Source organism: Zosterops lateralis (assembly GCF_965231275.1).
Source record: "Zosterops lateralis genome assembly, chromosome: 2".
NCBI lineage: Eukaryota > Metazoa > Chordata > Aves > Passeriformes > Zosteropidae > Zosterops > Zosterops lateralis.
This window is the reverse complement of record NC_139763.1, coordinates 106,689,837-106,709,972: the sequence shown is the minus strand read 5'-3', so window position 1 is coordinate 106,709,972 and position 20,136 is coordinate 106,689,837. Positions and strand designations below refer to the sequence as shown.

At 42.0% G+C, this 20,136-nt stretch overlaps 1 protein-coding gene across 1 annotated transcript in view; it reads left to right on the top strand.

Annotated features, from left to right (window-relative positions):
- Positions 1 to 352: 352 nt before the first annotated feature.
- The window catches only part of POU2F1 (POU class 2 homeobox 1), a gene marked incomplete at its 5' end in the record, with an annotated part of 102,208 nt that continues 82,424 nt past the window's right edge, over positions 353 to 20,136 (top strand). The window contains one exon of the mRNA XM_083855379.1: positions 353 to 416. Coding sequence (XP_083711505.1) covers positions 353 to 416 — 64 coding nt within the window. The remainder of the gene's footprint in view (positions 417 to 20,136) is intronic.

The following is a 20,136-nucleotide window of genomic DNA, read 5'->3' as shown; positions in this document are numbered from 1 at the left end:
CAAAAAACAATGACTACGGGGAGGACCCTTTGCGGGGGGGTCGGACCGCGCCGTGCCCTGAGGGGGCGCGCGGGGGGCGCCCCAGTGCGCACGCGCCTCCCCCCAGCGCCCGCCGGCTTGGGGTGGGGGGGGAGAGCGAGCCGGTCCGGCCGCGCTGCGCATGCGCGGCGCCGCTCCGCGCCCTGGCCGGGAAAAGCGGCTGAAGAGAAGGGAGGGGAGGGGGGGGAGCGCAGAGCCCGGGGCGCATGCGCAGAGCGGCGGCGGCGGCGCGGGCAGGGAGGGAGGAGAGAGGGAGGGGAAGGGGAGGGGGGAGGGTTTATCGCGCGGCCGATTTTTGGTTAAAATATTCAAAATGGCGGACGGAGGAGCAGCGAGTCAAGATGAGAGTTCGGCGGCGGCGGTGGCGGCGGCGGCAGGTAATCATTACTGCGTTTTACATATTCATATTCATACTCGCGCGCGCGGGGCGCACCCCCCCCCCGCCCGCCCGCCCGGCCCCGCTTAGCATAATTTATTAGTACTCAGGATTATTATAATTAACGGCACAGGAGGGAGCGGGGGGGGGAAGGAGAAGGAGAAGCAGAGCAGGCTCCCCGCGCTGGGGAGACACACACACACACGCACACACACACACCCGTCCCTGCCGCACACGGAGCCCGCACCGGGGCACCGGCCGTGGGGCGATGGGCGAGGGGCGGCGGCGCGGCCGGGCGGAGGGTCGGGCCGGCGGGGAGGGAGGGAGAGAGGGAGGGAGGGGGGACACACACGCTGGGAGGGAGAGGGGGAGAGGGGGGAGGCAGCCCCGCACCCAAAAGCGTTCGGGGGTGGCTCGGCCGCCACCCGGCCCGCACGCCCACAATAAACCCGCTTTACATATTCATGGGGGGGGGGGGGGGGGGGGGGGGCAGGGGGAAGGGAGGGATGCTGGAGGAACCATCCCGGCGGGTCGGCAGAGCGGGGCAGGGTCCCCCCGGCCGTGGGGCGGAGGGGGCCGGGGGTGCCGGCGCCCGCCCGGGGCCCGGGGAGGCAGATAGGCTCGATTTCCTCACCGCTCCCCTCGGTGCCCCCCTTCCCCGAGCCGCCCCCCAGCCCCCAGCCGGGGTTTATTTCCCCAGAGCTCGGGCCTGGCGGAGCGGGGCGGGTGGGTGCGGGGAGGGGAGGGGGCGGCAGGAGAGCGCGGTTTGGTTTTTTCATTTAAAGCTCCCCCTCCCCTCGCCAGGGGCGGGTTCGGCGGGGGGGACTGCAGGGTGCACGGGCAGAGCCCCCCGCGCCTTTCCCCGGCGGGTTTGCCCCCCCATGGCCGGGTTTGCCCCCCAGGTTCGGCCCTGCCCCGGCGGCGCTTGCCCCGCTCTCCCCCTTTGCCCCCGGGCACGGCCGTGCCGGTCCCGTCCCTCTCCCCCGCGCGCTCCCTCGCTTCCTTCTCTCTCCTTCTCATTTGAATAATGTCTAATTCGGGGAGGTTTATATTATTGAAATGGCCGCCCGGCTTTCCCCGCCTCTCATGTTTAGTAATTCAGACCTTTAATAACAGCCACTCAGAGCCCAACGCCGTGTTTATATTTTACATTCGCCCCATGTGCTTTTGTGGTTCAATATGATTCTTCTTTCTCGCTCTCTCGCTTTTTTTTTTTTTTTTTTTTTTTAAATTTTCTTGGCAAACCCACAGGGCCCCGAGATCAAACCCAGGCTGTGTGAGGAGAGGAGGGGGAGAGCCAGGCCCCGGCTTCTCTGGCAAGCGCCTAGGCCTCACTCTGCTGCTTGATTTATTTACTAATAACCAAAATGACCCCCCCATCTCCACTCCACCCCTGCCAGCAAAAACAAAACCCTCCTGGGGCTTGAGCAGCATCAGATCTGCTCATAGATTCTCAAACACTCATGTCTTTTAAATAAGGAGCTTATTTTTAATTTATAGCAACTCAAGACTGTAAAGCTGTTCCTTTCATATCTGCTTTTCAGAGGCTTGGGCATTTTTGGTCCCTTTGTCCTTGATTCTTTTCCTTAAAGGAGAGTTGGTTCTAATTTACGTTTCCTGGCACTGAGAGAGCTATAGAAGACACACTCAAAATCTAAACAGCTTTCCTCCTCCCTCTGAACACAAACAGAATTGAATGCATTGAAGATAATCTTATTCACCTTCTTTTTGCTTAATGTGGATGAGGTTTAACAGTGCAGTGTGTCAGATGCTTTTGTCGCTGCTTGTATCTTTGACTGTTCTGGGCTGAGGGTGGTTTTTTTTTTTTTTTTTTTTTTTTTTTCTCCTCTCTTTCATTTAGATTTGGCTTTCAAGACAGAAGATACCACTAGGCAGTACAGGGTCTAGAAAGGAAGATAAGTTTTCTGTGATTGTGTCATAAGAACGCCAAGTGAAAATTGAAATTAATCCTCTTAAATTGTCTGGAGTAATTCAGTTTTAAACCAGATATTAGTCTACTTAGAAATAAAACAAATGGGCTACTTGATTAGGGGGAGGCAGTAATTTAAAATAGAAAATATTTATGCAGGGATGGGTTTCAAATAAAACTGTGTAGGTTTTCATTAGTGACCATTGTTTTCACCCTGTGGAGAAAAAGGACCGAACAGCAGGGTACTTGAGAGTAGCAGTGCCAGATTAGCATGTAAACATCTTTGAAACACTACTAGGAAGAGCCTTCACGTGCAAGTGCAGATGGCGTATTTCGTAGTTTGGTTCTAAATTTAATTTGTCACAAAATACTGCACTGCAGCTAATGAAAAGCATTTTGATTTAAAAAATAACGACTCAGATTATTTATCCTTTTTTTCTTCACCCTCGGCAAAGACAGGCCTTGAATACAAGAAGGAAAAAAAAAAAAGCTGTACAAGCTGTAATGAGACTGTTCAGGTGACTGACTGTTTCACAGACCAACAGCACAAGGCTGGCTGGACAAAAAGCAGTAATATGATTTCATGCCTTAAATAGCATATGTTTTTGCACTCGCTTCACAAGATGTGGTCAAGCCGATGATGTCATTGGCCAGAGGACAAGGTGCAGTTAATTTGATTTATTGACCTGGGGTGAGGTGTAGCACTGAAACCTTCTCATAGGGAAACCATTTATCTGAGGACAATTTCCTTTATAGCAGCAATTTAACCACTGCTGAGACTGTAGATATTTTATCCAGCATGATAAAAATGTACATTGCATCTTGCGAACAAAATTTCTTTGTCACTGGCGTTTTAGTAATTTTTATAGAATGGAATACTGGACAGTGGCCTTGTGCAGTCTTATGGCTGAGCTGGGGTTTGTAATGCTGAATTCAGGTATTTGCACACCAAAATACAGATGTATTTCTCTCAAACATGTATCTGTGTGCTTGTGTTGCAGGTTAAAATTTTACTGGGATGTGCTAGGGATAGAAATGTGTCTTTACCAGTGAAGCCCGTAGGCAACATGTTAGCGTAATGCGCCTTTTCCCAAACCTTGGCATCACCTTCACTTGTCTGAAGGTGCCCAGACTGCTGTATTACTGCTCTGTGGGTGTTGCTGCTCAGTCAGAGAGTGTGTCTGAGTCTCAGACTTCTGTCTTAGTTGGTCACAGGTGGGTGTCAGATTTTAAGCTGCTCCTTGGACCATCTTTGTGTATGTTGGGTCAGAGAGTAAAAAAAACTTTTTCTCCTCTATTGTCTACCTGGCTGTGGTGAGAACAGAGGATTGTGCTACTGTTACAGTGCTTCCTAATTCTTATCAGGAGAATATACTCAATTTTGGCTGTCTTTTCAGCTTCTAATTTATTAGAGACAGAGGGAAGTGTCCTCCTGTGAAATAGTTCCACCGCCTGATTACATCTACTCAGTTATTAAGGTGATGCTGCATTTTTTATCTTTTCTTTTTTTTTCCTTCTCTTTTTTAAGACTGACCAAAACTTAGCAGTCTGACAGCTGGTTGGAAAACAGGCCAGGCTATGCCAGTAGCCATGCTGCTGCATGTGGAGCCGAATTGGGAAGGCGTGTGCCAGGATGGTTTTAAAACTGGAGAAGCTAGAGCTTCCCTCTCGCTTCCCAGAGGGAAAGGGAAAAAAAAATCTAAGCTTCCCACCCTGTTATTTAAATAGGAAAAAAAATCTCAGGTTTGCTGTCACTATCAATTTCTCCAAGATTAGCCTGCAGCCCTAATTCAAGCATTAAATGTTAATAGTGGCTCCCTGATGCTGGATGTGGATACCCTGTGAGTGCTTGTCTTGGCGAGTGACGGTGGCGAGGTCTGGAGGTGCCTCGTTTGACGGGATGGGTGAGATTGCCTTCGCCTTGGTCTGTCTGTTAAGCCCAAGGAAGCACCAGCTTACTCTGTGTTGAGAGTCCCTTGTCTGTGAAGAAGTGCTGTTCCTACTTTGGCTTGATCATAATAGTTTATTGCCCAGAAAAACGAAGTTTGGAATGCCATAGTCATAGTGAAATAATAGTCAGATTTCAAGCGGTAAATTCCGCGTTTAGAGTAGCACACTTTTGCTGTTTTCTTTATATCCAGATGCGTGAGGATGCAAAGAGTTCTGTAGTAAATATTTTGTCCATGTTGCCCAGGATGTTTTGCTTTGGTTGAACTGTCATCCAGTTTCTTTCTGTTAAATAGGGTGCAAGTCCCTCTTAGGTAGGTTTGTTTACTCTCCTGGTTCACTAGCAAATTAGCAGTAGTTTTTTGCAGCATGCACTAAGTTTTCATTTGCTTTCCTTAAATTTTTACTCCTGTGGAGTTCAGGATTTCAGAACAGGTTGCAGTGTCATTTTCTATTCCTCTTAAACTCTTGTTGCCCTCAGGACAATAATCTTGATACTTCTATTTTATACAGCTGACAATTAGGCAGCTTCTGCTCCTTGCACTTACAGCTTTATTATTTTTATCTTGAGAGAATCAGTGACAGTCCTGGCAAATGACTGTCTTTTTTGACATACGTATTTTGAGACTTGGTGACAAAGCTGTTGTCAAAAGAAGGTGTTGAACAAAATTAAGTATGACTTGAGCGTCCCAAATGTGATGTGCTTGGCTGTGCTTAAGCTGGAATGTGAATGAAAGACTATCTCGTGTTGCTGGATAGACTTACAGTGCTGGCTGTTCACTACTGCAGAGATTTGCTTCTGTGTTAACACATCCCCCCCCTTTTCCAAATGTGCTTCATTGTTACACAGAGCAAGTTAAGTGTGGGAATTGTTGGGCTAAGTGTAGGAGATAAATTTAAAGGGAAGATACTGGTCTCGCTTAGGGTATATTAAATAATTGCTGGCATTTCACATGAAATGATTTTACAATGCTAATCTGTGGGAAAAAGAATCCGTAGCTGTATTTTCCTTTCTGTAGCTCTTTGCATTAAATTTCTTGGATTGTGTGAATAGGGCCTCATGCTGCTTCATGTGCACTTATTTTTCTCTATAGAAAAGGAAATAATTACTTAAGATCTCAGTATTATTCCTTTCCCACTTTCTTATTTCACAACTATCTAGGAAATATCCACATTTGTTAACTGTATTATATATGTGAGCTTTATAGTGCATTAGAATGTCTTTGCAAAAGGGGCTTTTATAGACTGCTACTGACTAATTGAATTAGTTTAGGGTTAATACTGAGTGATGAAGTGTTGGTTTGGTGTAGAGGATTTACTGGGTTCCAATCCTGAGTTTGTCACCAATTTTGCTTGCTTTGCTGTTCTGGGCTAAATCTGTGTAATGGGAATTATAGAGCACGTTTTCACAGGGGTGTTGCTGGGGGAAAAATTAGCTAATGTTTTCTAGTGTCTCTGAGGATAAGAGAACTGTGATTCTCTTGCTTTTACATGCAATCATCCAGGCTGGTGCCCAGGTTGAACTTTGCCGAGGATGTTTGAGTGCTGGCACTGTTGGCACACTCCCGTCAGCGCTGAAGGCCTCCCGTTGTACAGGCACAGATTACTGTCAGTTCTAACTACGGTGTGATGCAGATCTGCTCCAGGGTATGCGCTTCAGTGACAGCTTAAATCAGCCCCAGCCTCTCCTCATCTCCCTGTGTGTTCCTGCCTCCTGCCCTGCACTGGTGCAGATGCTTGCTGGATTCCTTTGCTGAGCTACTTCAGGGAATTAAATTGGCAGAAAACAAGCCTCGCCAAAAATAATGAATGGTTGTTTTGTTGGTTTAGCTCTTTGAACTGGCTTACAGTGAGATTAGAAAAGTAACAGTACCAATCAAGGAAGGGAACAAGAAGCACACATGTTGACCCAAGTCTTCTCATAATTCCATTCTCTCTGATGGCTTTCCTGTTGGCATAAATGGGGACTCATGCTCTCAGCCCTGTGATCCTACCACTTATTTGTCCTAGGACTTAACTGGATTCCAGGATGCTCCAGGTTGACTTGCTAACCTGGTGGAAAACTAGCTCCAGATCGTTTTATGTTTTTGGTTTATGAAATTGGCTCCACAAAGACCTTTGAGTGCCGGCAAGGGGGTAGCAAGAACCACTGAGTGAAAGTGGAGGAAAGGGAAAGAAGGAAGGGAAAGGAAGCTTCCTCTTTTCAAAAGCAGTAGTATTCTGGTTAGCTTAGTTATGTAGCTTTGCTTTTAGATTTATAGAAACCATTGTGGAAGCACAGTTGATTGAGTTGATGAGCTGAACTTTATTTAAAATGGTACTGACCAAAGGGGAGCAGTGGCAGTGTACAGCTGTGGGCTCTATGCTGGACCTTCTCTTTGAGCAGTAGGCTGTACATAGATCCTGGAAGCCAGAGGTGAAACTGCACCTAAGTGGAATAGTAGCTTGGAAACCAATAGATGCTGAAAATTTGGTGTGGTTTGTACTGTCACAGGTATGATTACATTAATGGTAGCAAGGGCAGAAACTCCAGTAAAAATAGTGGATGAGACCATTAAGTGGTTTCCATTATTTTAGTGCTGCTTATAGTGAGACACGTCTCCAGAAAGGACTGTGGCTTTAAAGGACATATTGACAAAAGTACTTGGGAAATTACAGACACCATTACTTCTGCTAAATTTTGGTCTGACATCCTTATAAAGCAACCTTAAAAAAACCCCCACCAAACCCAAGCATAAGTGCTTCAGCCATTTAATATGATCACTCTGAGGCAGATTTATCTTTTCTATAAATTGTAATATTGTGACAAGAAACCTTTTGCTCGTCATTCCTTTTATTTTTTTCTTCCCAGAAATCTGATTTTGCCGTATAGAGATGAAGTAGCATATATAGCATGTTTGACACTGTATGACAGGGCACGAAGCATTGGAAAAGGGAGATAAGAACATCTGAGTTACTAAATTAGTAAATACAGTTGAAGACTTAAAAATAAGTATAGAAAAACCTGTTGAATCAGGCTGGAGGTGTAGCTTGCATCTTTTTCCTCCTCCTTTTCTTTGAGGGCTGCTAGGAAGTCACCATCTTTTTTGCAGTGAGCTCCTTTGCTGTTTGTTCTCTTTGTCCTTTCGATGATTCAGTTTTATTTGAAAAATACCATGTGACTTAGTAATTTGTGCCTGACCATACCAGTGTGAAGTTGTGGCTTTATACTACTTGGCTGCAGCAGAGGGAGAGGAGTGTACAGTGAATACAGGTAGAAATGATTCACATGTTTGAATCACTCCTTTCTACATTATTAGTTAATACAATCTACTGAATGGGAAATGAGATTTAAGTTTCTTTCAGGAATTCTGTTGGCAAAGATTCATTTCTAAGTATTCATAATTTTTTTTTCTTACCTGCTGATCTTAAGTAGGCTATTGCTTTTATTTGAATTTTCAAATGTAAGTTTAGATAGATACTTGAATTTTTCTAAGGCTGCAGAGAGATGGATATGACAGTAAATGCTGCCTCCCCTCCCTACCAGCTCCTCTGGGAGCATTTCCCACCCCATCCTCCAATGCATGTACACACACCTGCATGCACATATGCTTTGGAAAAAAGTAACAGAAAGCTTGGGCTGGGGACAGCTTCTTCTAGCTCAGATTGTAGTAGTAGAAGACCTTGCTGTTTCTAATTGTTCGTTTTCCTGTTCTTCTGCACCTGTTAGTGGGTATTTCCATTTGGGCACTCTTTAATCCATTTCTTTTAAAATCAGCTGAGTTATTAAAGGCTGTGATCTGAATTGCCTAAAGTAGCCCAGATTATTCGGATTGAAACCTATGAGGGATCCTTGGAGGTGCTTTGTCATCACACCTGAGGGTACAGTTCATGTTACACTTAATCCAATTGAAGGGTGGGCTGCTGCCCAAAAGGAAAAGAAACGTAAGCATGGTAAGTATTTGGCCATGACTCTGTGGGCTGTTGTCCCTTTTGACAGAGACTGTAAAATTCTTTCCTGGCTTCTTGCAGAAATGTGTTGGGATTGTATGAGGAGAGGGCAGGTAGGAGGGCAGAGGGAGCAGCTTTCCACTTGTAACATTTGTTTCTGAATGAAGATATCTGTTAGCAGTGTTGGAAATGTGTGGCCCTTTTCTGGTGTTACTGACTTTGCAATGATACTTTCCCATTTTTAATGAATTTATGTTGATCTGAACTACACAATTTAAATTGTGGTGTTTCCAGTATTGCAGTGAAGCATACAACTTACTAGTCATTTCCCTTAAGTGGACTTTATAATAAGAACATCTTTACTGCTGTTCCCTTTCAGTCCTATTACAGGTATTTTAGACAGCTTATGGCAGCAAAGTTAGCTAAACTTTAGGAGTATCTTTTGGAACAATGGAGAACTTCTGCATATTTAGTCTGAGGTTTAGTAGCTTCTGACTTCAAATCAGTTACAGTGTGTCACACATCCCAGCTTGAATCTCTTCATCACTAACCTTGAGCTCCTCTTTTCATGCCAGGATGGCTTTGCTTTGGTTGGGGTGGGTGTGCCAAGGTGAGGAAGAAAAGACATCAGCTGCCAGGCTGCACTGCTGCATGCCCAGTAGCCATGATTGTAGGACAGACTTCTAGTAAAAGTTCTCAGGTGAGAGCACATCAGGTGAGAGTATGAACTAGAAACCTGATTGTTTTCCTGATTGGTTTTACTCAGGTTTGCAAAGAAGTGAGTCTCCTAAACTTGCAGAAATTTTTCATGTATCTGTCTACCCCTTTTTCAGTTTGTGCAAGGAGGTACAAAGAGGGGCTGAGCATGTTGTTCTTTACCTCTGTCTCAGTCATGTGCTGGGCTGCAACTTGGTGTTTGGGAGTGTAATCAAAGGAGCTATCCTTGTGCTTGTCCTGTTTTTATACTCTTTCATAGTTGTCTGTTGTTGGAGAAGAGTCAGGTAGATAGATCTCTGGTCAGAGCCAGGATGGTGCTTTTAGTTCTCTTCCAAACGAAAAGAAAATACCTTCATGTGTATTTCCCAGTGCATCCTAAGTTTTGTACCTGACTCCTTTCCTGAAGTGTTCAGGAGCCACCATAAAAGAGTTCAAGCAAGATGATGTTCCTTGTCTGCTCTGCACATTTTCAGCTCTAGGAAACAAGTGTGAGGTTGTTCCAAGTGCTTTCCTAATAATTTTTGATTCCCTACCAGCGAGTTGGAGAGCTGGCAGCTCCTTTTGTTCTCAGAGTTTGTGCATATAAGAGGGTGAGTATTAAAAATTCAGTGCTTCTGTTACTACTTCAAGTAAGAGATCCACAACTGAGCAGATTCTCAACTCCTTAAGACGAGTAAAGGGTCTTGAGTATGAGAATTATCCTACAGACAGGGACTGGAGAAATCTTGAGATTTTGAATTATTTTTATTTCCAGACTATTCCTTTAGTCATTACTCTGGGAGATAGTGACATTGTAAATATCTCCTCTCAGTTCTGAGAAATTAAAATGCTGTGTTTTATCATTTTGTGATTCAGTTTGGTTTGGAACTCAGTTGCAATGTGGGTGCATCTTACGTGGTTCAGTTCAGCGGTACATAAGAGGCTGATTTTAAATATACCAATGTATGAATCAAGGCCAGTGCCTCAAAACTTGCTGAGATCAAGCTTTAGCCATGCCTGGTTAGAAAGAAGCTATTTCATTAATATCATTCTCAGCACAGTTAAAATTGAAAATGGATCCAGGCACATGTTGTAACACATTTGAATGGTATCTAGAGTAAACATAACTATTTCTAAACTAACAGCTAAATTTAGTGGATATAGCATTGTATTTAAGTGCTTTTACACTCAAGTTTCCTGTAATTGTGGATGATGGACTCCTAATAGTGGAAAGAATTGCTGTGTGGAAGTTTGAATAAAGGAGTTATAATAGTTGTTTGGCATCTTAAATCCCCTAGCCTTTCTCAACTTGGTTTGTGAGGGGAGAGAGGAGGGACAGGAGGTGTTTCTTTGTGCTGTGGTGTCTCTAGTAAGATTTGCAAGTGGTTTGATCATCTCTACAAATCCTAGTGGAACATTTTTAAATGTTGCTTTTGTTATGATACTGATACATGAATAATATAAGAAAAAGTACCACGTGCAGAGGTGGGCCAGCACCTACCTCTTTGCATTCCCCTGTCTAGTATTAACATAAAAGTTAGACTTAACAGAAGGACTGCCGGGGAAGACCTAATTTAGCAAGTTCATTTTAAAGTCATATGAAACACTTTGTAAAATCTTGAGATAATCCATAATTTTCTGTGTGCACTCAGAAAAGACACATTAGTTGCTTAAGGGATCAATTAATCTGTCAGTCTTTCAAACAGCAAAATCAGTTGCAGACGTGGTGGGGATTTTTTTATTACTTATTAAGCAGTGATTTCATATTGTGTCAGAGCTGGAAATGCAGCGTGTACTAATGAAGAAGGGAATGTCATTGCCATTTATCCTGTGTTTATATCACAGATAGGTTTGTGAATTGTATAATATGGACACTTTCAATTTATACTCAGTTGCAGAGAAGAAGATTCTGCATTTGTGATGTACATTGCTTGAGGTTTTATCAACTTACTTAGTTTTCTGCAATTGTGGCAGTTGTTTTAACTGTATTTGATGTATTTGGGTATATGGTTGGAATCACAGTTGTATTCACCAAAGGCAGCATCTGTTCCTAAGACTTTTAAAAACCTATGAAAGACTGTTAATTTCCTTACATTTCCGTGGGAGGGAGTACATTGGCACACTCCATGATTGCCTTGGAATGTGTTGTCAACTCTAATAATTTCCCAAGTACACTTGATGTTGTGGAACATGAGTTAAACTTGGGATTTTTGTGGTATCATCACTCAAGCAGTAGTCATCATTCTTGATTGTGTGAAGTAATATTGAGAGAACACCGAGGACAGAGGGATATGGGATACAGCTGCCTACTAATCCTCAGTATCTGAAACTCTTGATTGTATTGTTTGTATTCTCTTTGTCCAGTGCTCATTTTTTGAGACAGTCTTTATAAAGAGGCTGGAGAGAGCAGGTTACTGCAGTACTCTTCGTTTTGGTGTCATCAGTGTGCTTGATACCAGTAGAGAAAGTGTCCTACAAAGGCACCGAGCCAATGTGGAAATGTGCTGTTAATTGGTAACTGGGGCACTTTTGTTTCCTTAGAAGCTGAGAAAACCCCATCAGTGTGTACTGAAACTCTTTAGACACACTGACTAATTACAAGTAGTTATGTGTAAGTGTTCTTTGGTCCAGCAATAATTTATAGATTGCTCTTTAAGAACCATTGAGGTAGCAAATAAGTATACTTTACTGTATAGCATGGGCTGTTTGTTAAAATTTGTTTTGAAACAATTTCTTTGTGGCTAATCAGCCATAAGGGTGAAGTGTGAAACACTGTCTCCTATTACTGACCTGCAGCTCTTGACTTTTATATTCAGCAAGTTAATTTGAAGAAGTTAATTTTCAGATGTGCTTTCCTTCATGTGCCGTTTTAATACTGATTTATTCCCGCAGATATTTCAGCTTGCAACATCAAATGGGGCACTTGTGCATTTTATGTGTAAGTGCTACTCACAAACATAATTGTGACCTGATAAATTGGCAACCGCTTCTTTGTAGTTTTTGAAGCTTTTATATTTGTGAATGGGGAGGAGCTGAAAATAGCAGATCTGCCTCATGTGAAATAGGGCTGTTCAGAGGAAAAGGGCTGAGGTTTTTATTTACAAGGAAGCTGTTGTGGGAGCCCTGCAGATTTGAAGCTCTGTGTTTAGTCAGTGCATGAAAAACCGTGACTGGGGTTCGAAGGCGCTGTTGGTGCACTCCTTAAACAAAAGGAACCGTGGGCTCCAAATGTGGAATATGTTCTTTATCAGTTAGTTCTGCTGCTGTGCGACAGTTCCAGTTTGACCATTTCTGGCTTGTTGAAATAAGAGATGGAAAATATTGTTTACTGGAGGATTTTTGGTTCTTTTTTGGCTCTGTTTCATGTCTAAACTGAGTTTTGTTGTATATGACTGCAGTCATATGCATAGGAGAAGAAAACACAAGAAGAACTACTGCTCTGGAAAAATTGAGGAACATTGGAAGAAAACCATAGTTTTTTCAATTACACTATTTTTATCATGCATATCAGACCTCTTTGTATGTGCCACCATGTTAAATAAGTCTCACACCAGGTGAGCAAAACAAGGTATAGAAAAAGCAGTCCACTCGCAGTAATATTTTATTTCCTGTGTTGTTGACTGGATTTTTGTTCAAATAAGAACATTTATTTTGTGGCAGCACACGGGTGCTCCTTGATTCTGCAGTGAAGGCAGTATTCTGTGCTTGATACTAGCTAGTTGCCATGGCAACAATTATGATGTCATGAATTCAGTACAGTGACTTCACTGCAGTGTATTTTATCTCTATTTTCAGTTTTCTTCAGATCTTTCTAGCAAACCAAAAAGCACTTCCATGTTGTAGTGTGACTTGATTATACTGTGATCCAGCTCCAAAAGTTTGCTGATAGGAGGAAGAGGAGAATACATTTTTTTAATCACTCAAATGTGGTGGTTTTTGTCTGAGAGAAAAGTATTTTTAAGGCTGAAAACGTGAGCGTGGCAGTGTCCCGTTATGCCTCTTCTGCCAGAACTACTTGTTCAATCCTGGCTTGCCTTTTTTATTCCTGTATTCTATAGAAACAGGTGAAATGTTCTCTTTTCATGGGTTTGTTGACCAGCAAATTGTAGCTGGAAACTTCCTGCCCATCAGCTTTTGGAAATGGTCAGCTGCTTTCAGCCTTGTGAGCACTTCCATTTATCACCAGGTTGTGTACCTCCATTTCACAGGTAGCAGAGCTAACTGTTGAGTGCATAGTCTGGCCTCTATTGCTTTCTGACAGTCAAAAAGAAGTATTTAGCATTTTTTCCTAGTTCTGAAAATGATACTATTTCCAAATTTAGCCCCAGTAAAAATGCCAGTAAAAACACTGAGTTTGACTAGCCTGCATTTCTTTTGTTGACATAACTGTGTCTGTTTAGAGCTGGCTTATTGGCTTAACTCAAAGGTTGCCTGAGACTTCTGGACCATCTGATTTTACATTATTAATGAATAATGCAGAGTGTGCTAAAGTGCTATGCCAGGTATTTTTTCTATAGGTTTATTTCCCCCCTTGGTATGTAAAAGGTTCTTCACCTTTGGCATAGTTTGGCAAAGATCGATTCTTCATATAGATGAGGCCTAACTGTGTTCTAAGTGTCCTGGAAAGCCTTTCTAGGAACAGGAGAAAATGTAGGATGGGCTGATTTCTTCCCATGGCTTCTTGCTGTAGCACTAATTTGCGTTAAATTATATTGAGCATAAAGCTGGTTAGGCAAGGTTAGAATTAAAAGGCCTCTTCACATTTTTCTTCCTCTGAAGAAGGATGGAGATTTGAAAAGCAGCCAGTAGGAAGGAGCCTTCCACTGGGAGGGTGTCATGGACAGCACACAGGGAAGATGAAAAACATAATGGGAAAAACAAAGTTGCAGTTGTTTTTCTGCAGAAGGGAAATAGTACCCTGTGTAGCCTGTCATTTGTGATAAACATATCACGGGAGTTGAGTTGTGACATGCTGCAACTGCAGTTAAGAATATGTGATTGAGATGTTTTTGTTAACGAGCTACTGACAGAACAAACTCCAAATTAGTCTCGCAGGTACTGCTGTTCCCATCACCTAAATTATGAGGAATTGTACTTGAAGATTTTGCTGGTTTTTGTTGCTTAGTAGCTTTTCTTTAATGAGCATAAATGTGTTGGTGATGGGGTGACTTGTGTCAAATTCTCTAAATGCCTTTTCAAAATTATTGTCTTGTTATGGAGGGGTTTATTTACTTATAGAATGTGCCATGATTTGATTTGTTGAAGTTTGGGGTCTTTAGACTCCTTAGTCTAACCCTTTGTTATTTAGGTATTTTTGCTTGATTCTTTCTGTTAATTTCTTTTCTAAACATGTATGTTTTCAAGATGTGATTGGACATGGAACTGAAGAATCTTACCTAGGCTTTCCTTCCCACAAAAGGTTGGACCAGGTGATTTCTCAAGGTTCCTTCCAAGCTGGACTGGTCTAGGATTCTACGATTGAACTGTTGGAAGGAAGAGCAGCTTTCTTAATGGCAAACTGACGTAACAGTGTGTGAAAAAATTGCTAACTCAGAACGAACTTTTTAGTAATGAGGTGGAGATGAGATCATCAGTTCTCAACGTGAATGAATGTTGCATTTAGAAATCGTATTATGGAAGTTAATACTAGACTGTGTATATATGGAATTTAACTGCAATGGCAGCTTCTCTGAAGGGAAGTATAAAAGTTTTTTTGAAAACTTGGGAAAAGTGATCACATCTACAGTGCTTCAGTATGTGAAAATGAAAGGAAACTTGAAATGGAAAAAGCAAAACCAAGGTTTACTGCGTGAATCCCTTGTTCTGTTTTGTGAATGGATGGGCACATGGCCCGTCTGTACCAGGTGGAGCAGAAAGGAGCCTGCTGCATTTTCTCAGACTCAGTGTTTTGGAGACTGGGATGATGATTTGATGGGGAATGACAAGAAAGCACCCATCCCACCATTTTCTTTTAGAATTATTAAACGTAACAACATAAACTTCCAGTGCTTCCTTTATTCCAGTCCAAATGCTTCTGAGAGAACCAGTTACGTTCTTGCCCACTGGGACTCAGAAAATAAATAAGCAAATTACAATTGCCTCAGTTAGTGCTCTGCTTCTACTTAAACATACAACAAAAACCCAACGCTGAGCATTGGCTCCAGTTTCACTTTACAGGCTGTTACATGTTCTGTTTATACAGGGAGGCTGAAACCGACCTTTTAAGTTATTACCAATACTGGTAGTGTGAGGAAAAATGGTAATATCTGTGACAGTATGGGAAAGTGTTTGTCTTGCATTTCAGGATACAGTGACAGTTAGTGGCTTGAGTTTGTGTTTAATCAGTCTCTAATGTTTTTAGTTTGGCACTTTTTTGGTTGCAGCTTTGAAGACTTTTCCTCCAGTTCAGTGGTTTCAAGAGAATTTCGGTGAAAAGAGTTAAAATGCTTGGATGCATCTTCTTGCAGTGCCTTCTTCACAGTCCAGAACCAAATTTGGTTCAGAATTGGAGTGTGAAAGATGAGTCAACAGAAGGAGGTGGAGACTTCTAGGGCTGCTTGCTACTGTAGATAAGTTAGGAGGCTGGAAGGGCCAAAGTGGTGTTTCAGGGCCAGTATCTGGTGAAAAGCTGATCTTCTAAACTTCGTCCTGCTCAGGGGTCCCTTGTGACCTATTCACCTGTCCATGGGCTCATCTGTCATCTTCTGGATATCAGGTGACCCAACCCACCAGTCCTTTGCTGCTTGCAGTTTCCTGGGGAAGGCTGTGAACACCATCAGAGGTAGAGGTATCCTGTCTTTTAACAAAAACTCTGTTTTTTTAGGGTGTTATTGACTTCATAAATTGCTGCATGTCTTGCAAAGACTTACATAGAGAACTCTATGTATCACCTTCAAAGCAGGTTTGAAACATTGTTTTGAAAGCAGTTGGGAGAATCTTCATTGGTACAGAAGGGCTGGTCTTAGCATGCATTTGTTAAAATTATTATAGGTGAGCTTTGAATTAAAAATTTGCGTTAATTGGGAACCAAGTGAAAATGTCCATGACAAATCTGTAGCTGGAGATGGGTGCTTCCCCCAGAGCCAGGTCTGTGAGTGGGAGTGCTGTGGGCTGGGGGTGACATGGTTATCTTGGCCTCAGCAGGCTGCCTGGTTCCCTTTTGCTGCAGCTCTGATTCAGATTACCCAGCAGTCCCCGTGCTTCGCTATGATCAAACGATACAGCCCTCACGGAAAAATGTGCTTCTCAAAGCTCTGTGTGGCTCCTGTAGCCAACTTGATCTATACAATGGGAAATAGGAAAGCCTTCTTTATCTGATTAAACAGCCGACTTTGGCATGAAATCTCCTTTTTAAAATCAACTTGCTGGAAGTGCTATGACAATAAAAATGCCTTTTTTTTTTCCTCTTGTTGTGAAAGCAAAAAATTGACTGACGCTTCCTCGTTTCATGTATTACTGCCAGAGTGTTCTCTGACATTCTCTGAGTTTAATCATCAGATGTGATATCCTGGTTGTACTTAAGCACAAAACTTTCCAGTGCTCTATCAGCTGCCAGTATCTGTGCTGCATGAGGGTTTCTTCATGGTGACCTCAACTGTTGTTTCTTCTTGCTTGCTATACTGGTGTTAGATGAGTCAATAACAAAATCAATTGTCTTGACAGTAATCATTAAATTACACACATCAACTCAAATATAAATGATGTGAACATGTTTGAGTCCTGAATTTATCTTAAAAAAAAAACCACGTGAATTTTGGGAAATAACTTTTAGCACACAAATTACATTTTAAATGTAAAATATGTACATGGTTAACAAGAAGTAGTTTGATAAAGTTGACTGTATACATAAGGAAAAAAAGGCAAGTTAATTGTGTATGTTATTTTTTTAGAGAGCTCCATGAATGTGTGTATATCTGATTTGAACCTACTGTGTCTTGCCTACTGAAGCTCCCTCTGCAGTCAGTGTAGCTGGTGATTCAGATGGTGAAGTTGGTCTTTACTATCCAATAGCCATGAGACAGTGCTCCTTGTGTATTCAGGTCACCCTGCATAATAAGTATTTGTGAACTTTCAAAGATTAGCCTTGGTTCTGATTCTGGTCTGCTTTCTAGTTTTGGTTCCTCTAGATAATTTTGATTACTGGGGACTCAGGAAAGGTGATATTGTTTAGACACTTTTCTTTTTGATGTGACTCAAGGTTTTCTCCTCACTTACCAAATATACACGTTGTTGCTTCTGCTGCAGTGCAGTGGTGGAGGAAGGATTTGGGGGAAAGGGAGAGGAAGCACAAAGGCAGAGGAATAAGCCTTTGGAAATGGTTTGGAGACAGATATAAGAGAAAGAGAACAGCTCTGTAGGAGAAGAATACTCTGCATATTCTTTATAAATAATGCATCATATGGATGAGCTTCTTGTCTGCATCTGTGGTGTAGCAAATAGAGATACTTGCCTGGTTGTAAATGCCAAGTGTAGTTGGAGTAAATGATAGAAAAGTCACAAACTGTGAAGTCTTAGGATCAGAGAACATTTTCTTTTGTCATTCAGTTACCTATGAGTACCTGTAATTAAAAAAAGAGCAGTTGGAGTAAGAGCAGTGTTCAAGTCACACAACCTCAAGATTTTAGGCAGAGATTGGCATTTCATCTGGTTCCCCAGATTTGTGGTGTTTGCATTGGCTTCTGCTTCTCAGACAGCATTGATTCAGTAGGAAAAAAAAAGATGTTTACAATAAACACTCTTTAATATAGTGTTTGTGAGCACTATCATTAATTGTAGGCATAATTAATTATAGGATGAGGATAATAAACAAAGTTGATGATAAATAAGGTTGGTATTTAGTCAGACTGAAGAAGAGTTTCATTGAGGTGTTATCTGAATAAAAGCAGTTGTCCAGAGCTCTTGGAACAGAGAGGGCAGCATTCTTTGGACTCTGAGGGCATCACAAGGTTCCGTGTAGGATTTCTAGGGATGATTCCAGTTTTGAGAGCATGCAGAGCATTTCATGTGGGACATATCTCTTCCAAGCTAAAGGAATTTATCATCGTGTTTTACTAAACACACATATGTTATAATAGTTTTGTTCTTTGACCTAGAATTAAATTCAAATCTAGAGACTATACAGCTCAGCTGGTTGTGCTCTCTTGGTGGGATTGTATTTTAATTTGGGCAGTGTCCACGATGGGGAGAAGACATACAGATTTCTTAGGAAAAATGTGGATGTTTGATATTTCCTGTTCCAGAACCTTTGCTTGAGAAGCTGCATTGGATTTATTTCCCTTTTAGATTTATAAAAGCTATCCTGAACACTCAGCTGTTTAAATACTGGTGTGATGTGCCACTGCAGAGGCGTTTTACTTTCATATTGCTTTCATTCAATAAGATGCGCATTTTTTCTGTATAAATGAACTCATATTCAGTAGTGCAATTGATGAATTCTCCTCCTCTTTTTTTCCTGCTGTAATGCTGGCAAACAGTTCAGTTCATCCAGGTGTCAGTGCTTTTAGTTATGTGATCAGAATTTTCTAATGAGGGGAGGAAACAGTAAGAACTGGTTTGAAATCACTTTTCAAGGTCCAAAAAGAAAAAAAGAAAGCAAAGCCATCTTAAAATTAACAGCTGGAGTATTATTCTTTATGGCCTTTCAGAAGGGAAAGAATAGAGGTGGATTTTTTTTTTTTCTTTGCTTGGATAAGTGCAACCTTACACAGTTTTCCTCTCATTTTTCTCTCATGTTCACCCCTCATCTTTATCCTAGAAATGTAATTCCTCTTCTGATGTCTTTCCTCTGAGGTTTGTCCTCTGTGACGCAGACTTAGTTCGGTTGACACAATCTCTGATTCTGTTCAGTTCTCCTCTTTTTTTTTTTCATCATGTCTCACCTTATTTTTGGTCAATTAATTTTAATGATCTTTTTAGAAAAAATCTTTCTTTTATTTCAGGGTTTTGGGGTTTTTTCCTGAAGCCCAACTAAATTGAAAGCAAAAATAAAGCCTTTCCAAGTGTTTTCAGGGTGCTTAGGACAGAGTAGTGTCTGCACAAGGGCACTCCACCCCATCTTGTGAATAAAAAGCTTGAGTGAGACAATATTTCTAGGCTCCAATTTCTGTTTTCTCTTGGCATCTTGGCAGTGGAGGTGGGATTAACCACATTTAAATAATATTTTGAATATTTTGGGGTGGACTTTTTTTTTTTCCTGTGAAGATGTTTCTACAAGGAGAGTCAATAATTTTTTCTTTCCTTTCCCTATCCCCAAAACCACAAAACAGAAATGAGGAAGTCCTTCACCAACCAGGCTTGCAACATCACAGATGCAATACTGTGCTACCTGAAGTGACTGACTTCTGACCTCGCTCTGTGTCATAAGAGCTTTTTTTTTCTTTGATACAGGATACTTGTATCCTGTTTGGAATGACTTCTAGGCTTTATTGGGGTCCACTTGGACAACAGGGGGATGTAACTCTTCTGCTAGGCAGCTCTTGATTTTTATGCAGTTGAGTTGTTGAGTGGTTGAGGCAGATGATGTCTTTCATTTAACTAGTTCCTTCCTCCCAAAGCCAGTGGGTTTGATAACTTTGAGCAGCAGCACTGATGAGTATTTTACCTATAACTGGGTAAGAAGTATTTTGAAGTGGGAATTGGGACAGGAAGCTGCATAATAAACAGGTGTGATTTCTAGACAGACACACGAGTTCTGCAGACACAGGTTGGTCAAATGAGGATGTTTGGTGCTATTAGAGACTCAAGTGTGGGAGGAAAAGTGTTATTCAGGCTGCTTTGTAGCATTGATGCTTCCAGTGAGCAGAAACAAATGTTTGGCACACAAACGCCTCTGACTGTTTGATTTCAAAAGATAGTCCAAGTTTACAGTAATAAAAACCTATTTTATATTTATAGTGTTCTAGCAAGGAAGGTTTTTTTGCCTTTAGAAAGTCCCTGTAGGACTAAAGAGTCTGTAAATGCATTACAAGTTCTGTCTGTAAACTGGCAGCACAGTGCAAAGCTGCAGTTTAGTGCCAGAACTTGCATTTGTAGTAGAAACAGATTTTCATAGGCTGTTGCTGCAAAGTGATGTGCTCTGATATTTGAAATGGTTGCTTCAAAATGCCTTCCCTGGGTTTTCAGAGGATGGCAGTTGGATCACATTTCAGTTGAGTAGGCTGGGCTTTAATCTGAAGGCACCCTCTTCCTTCCTGAAGTCTTGAGTGAGAAGTTAATGCTG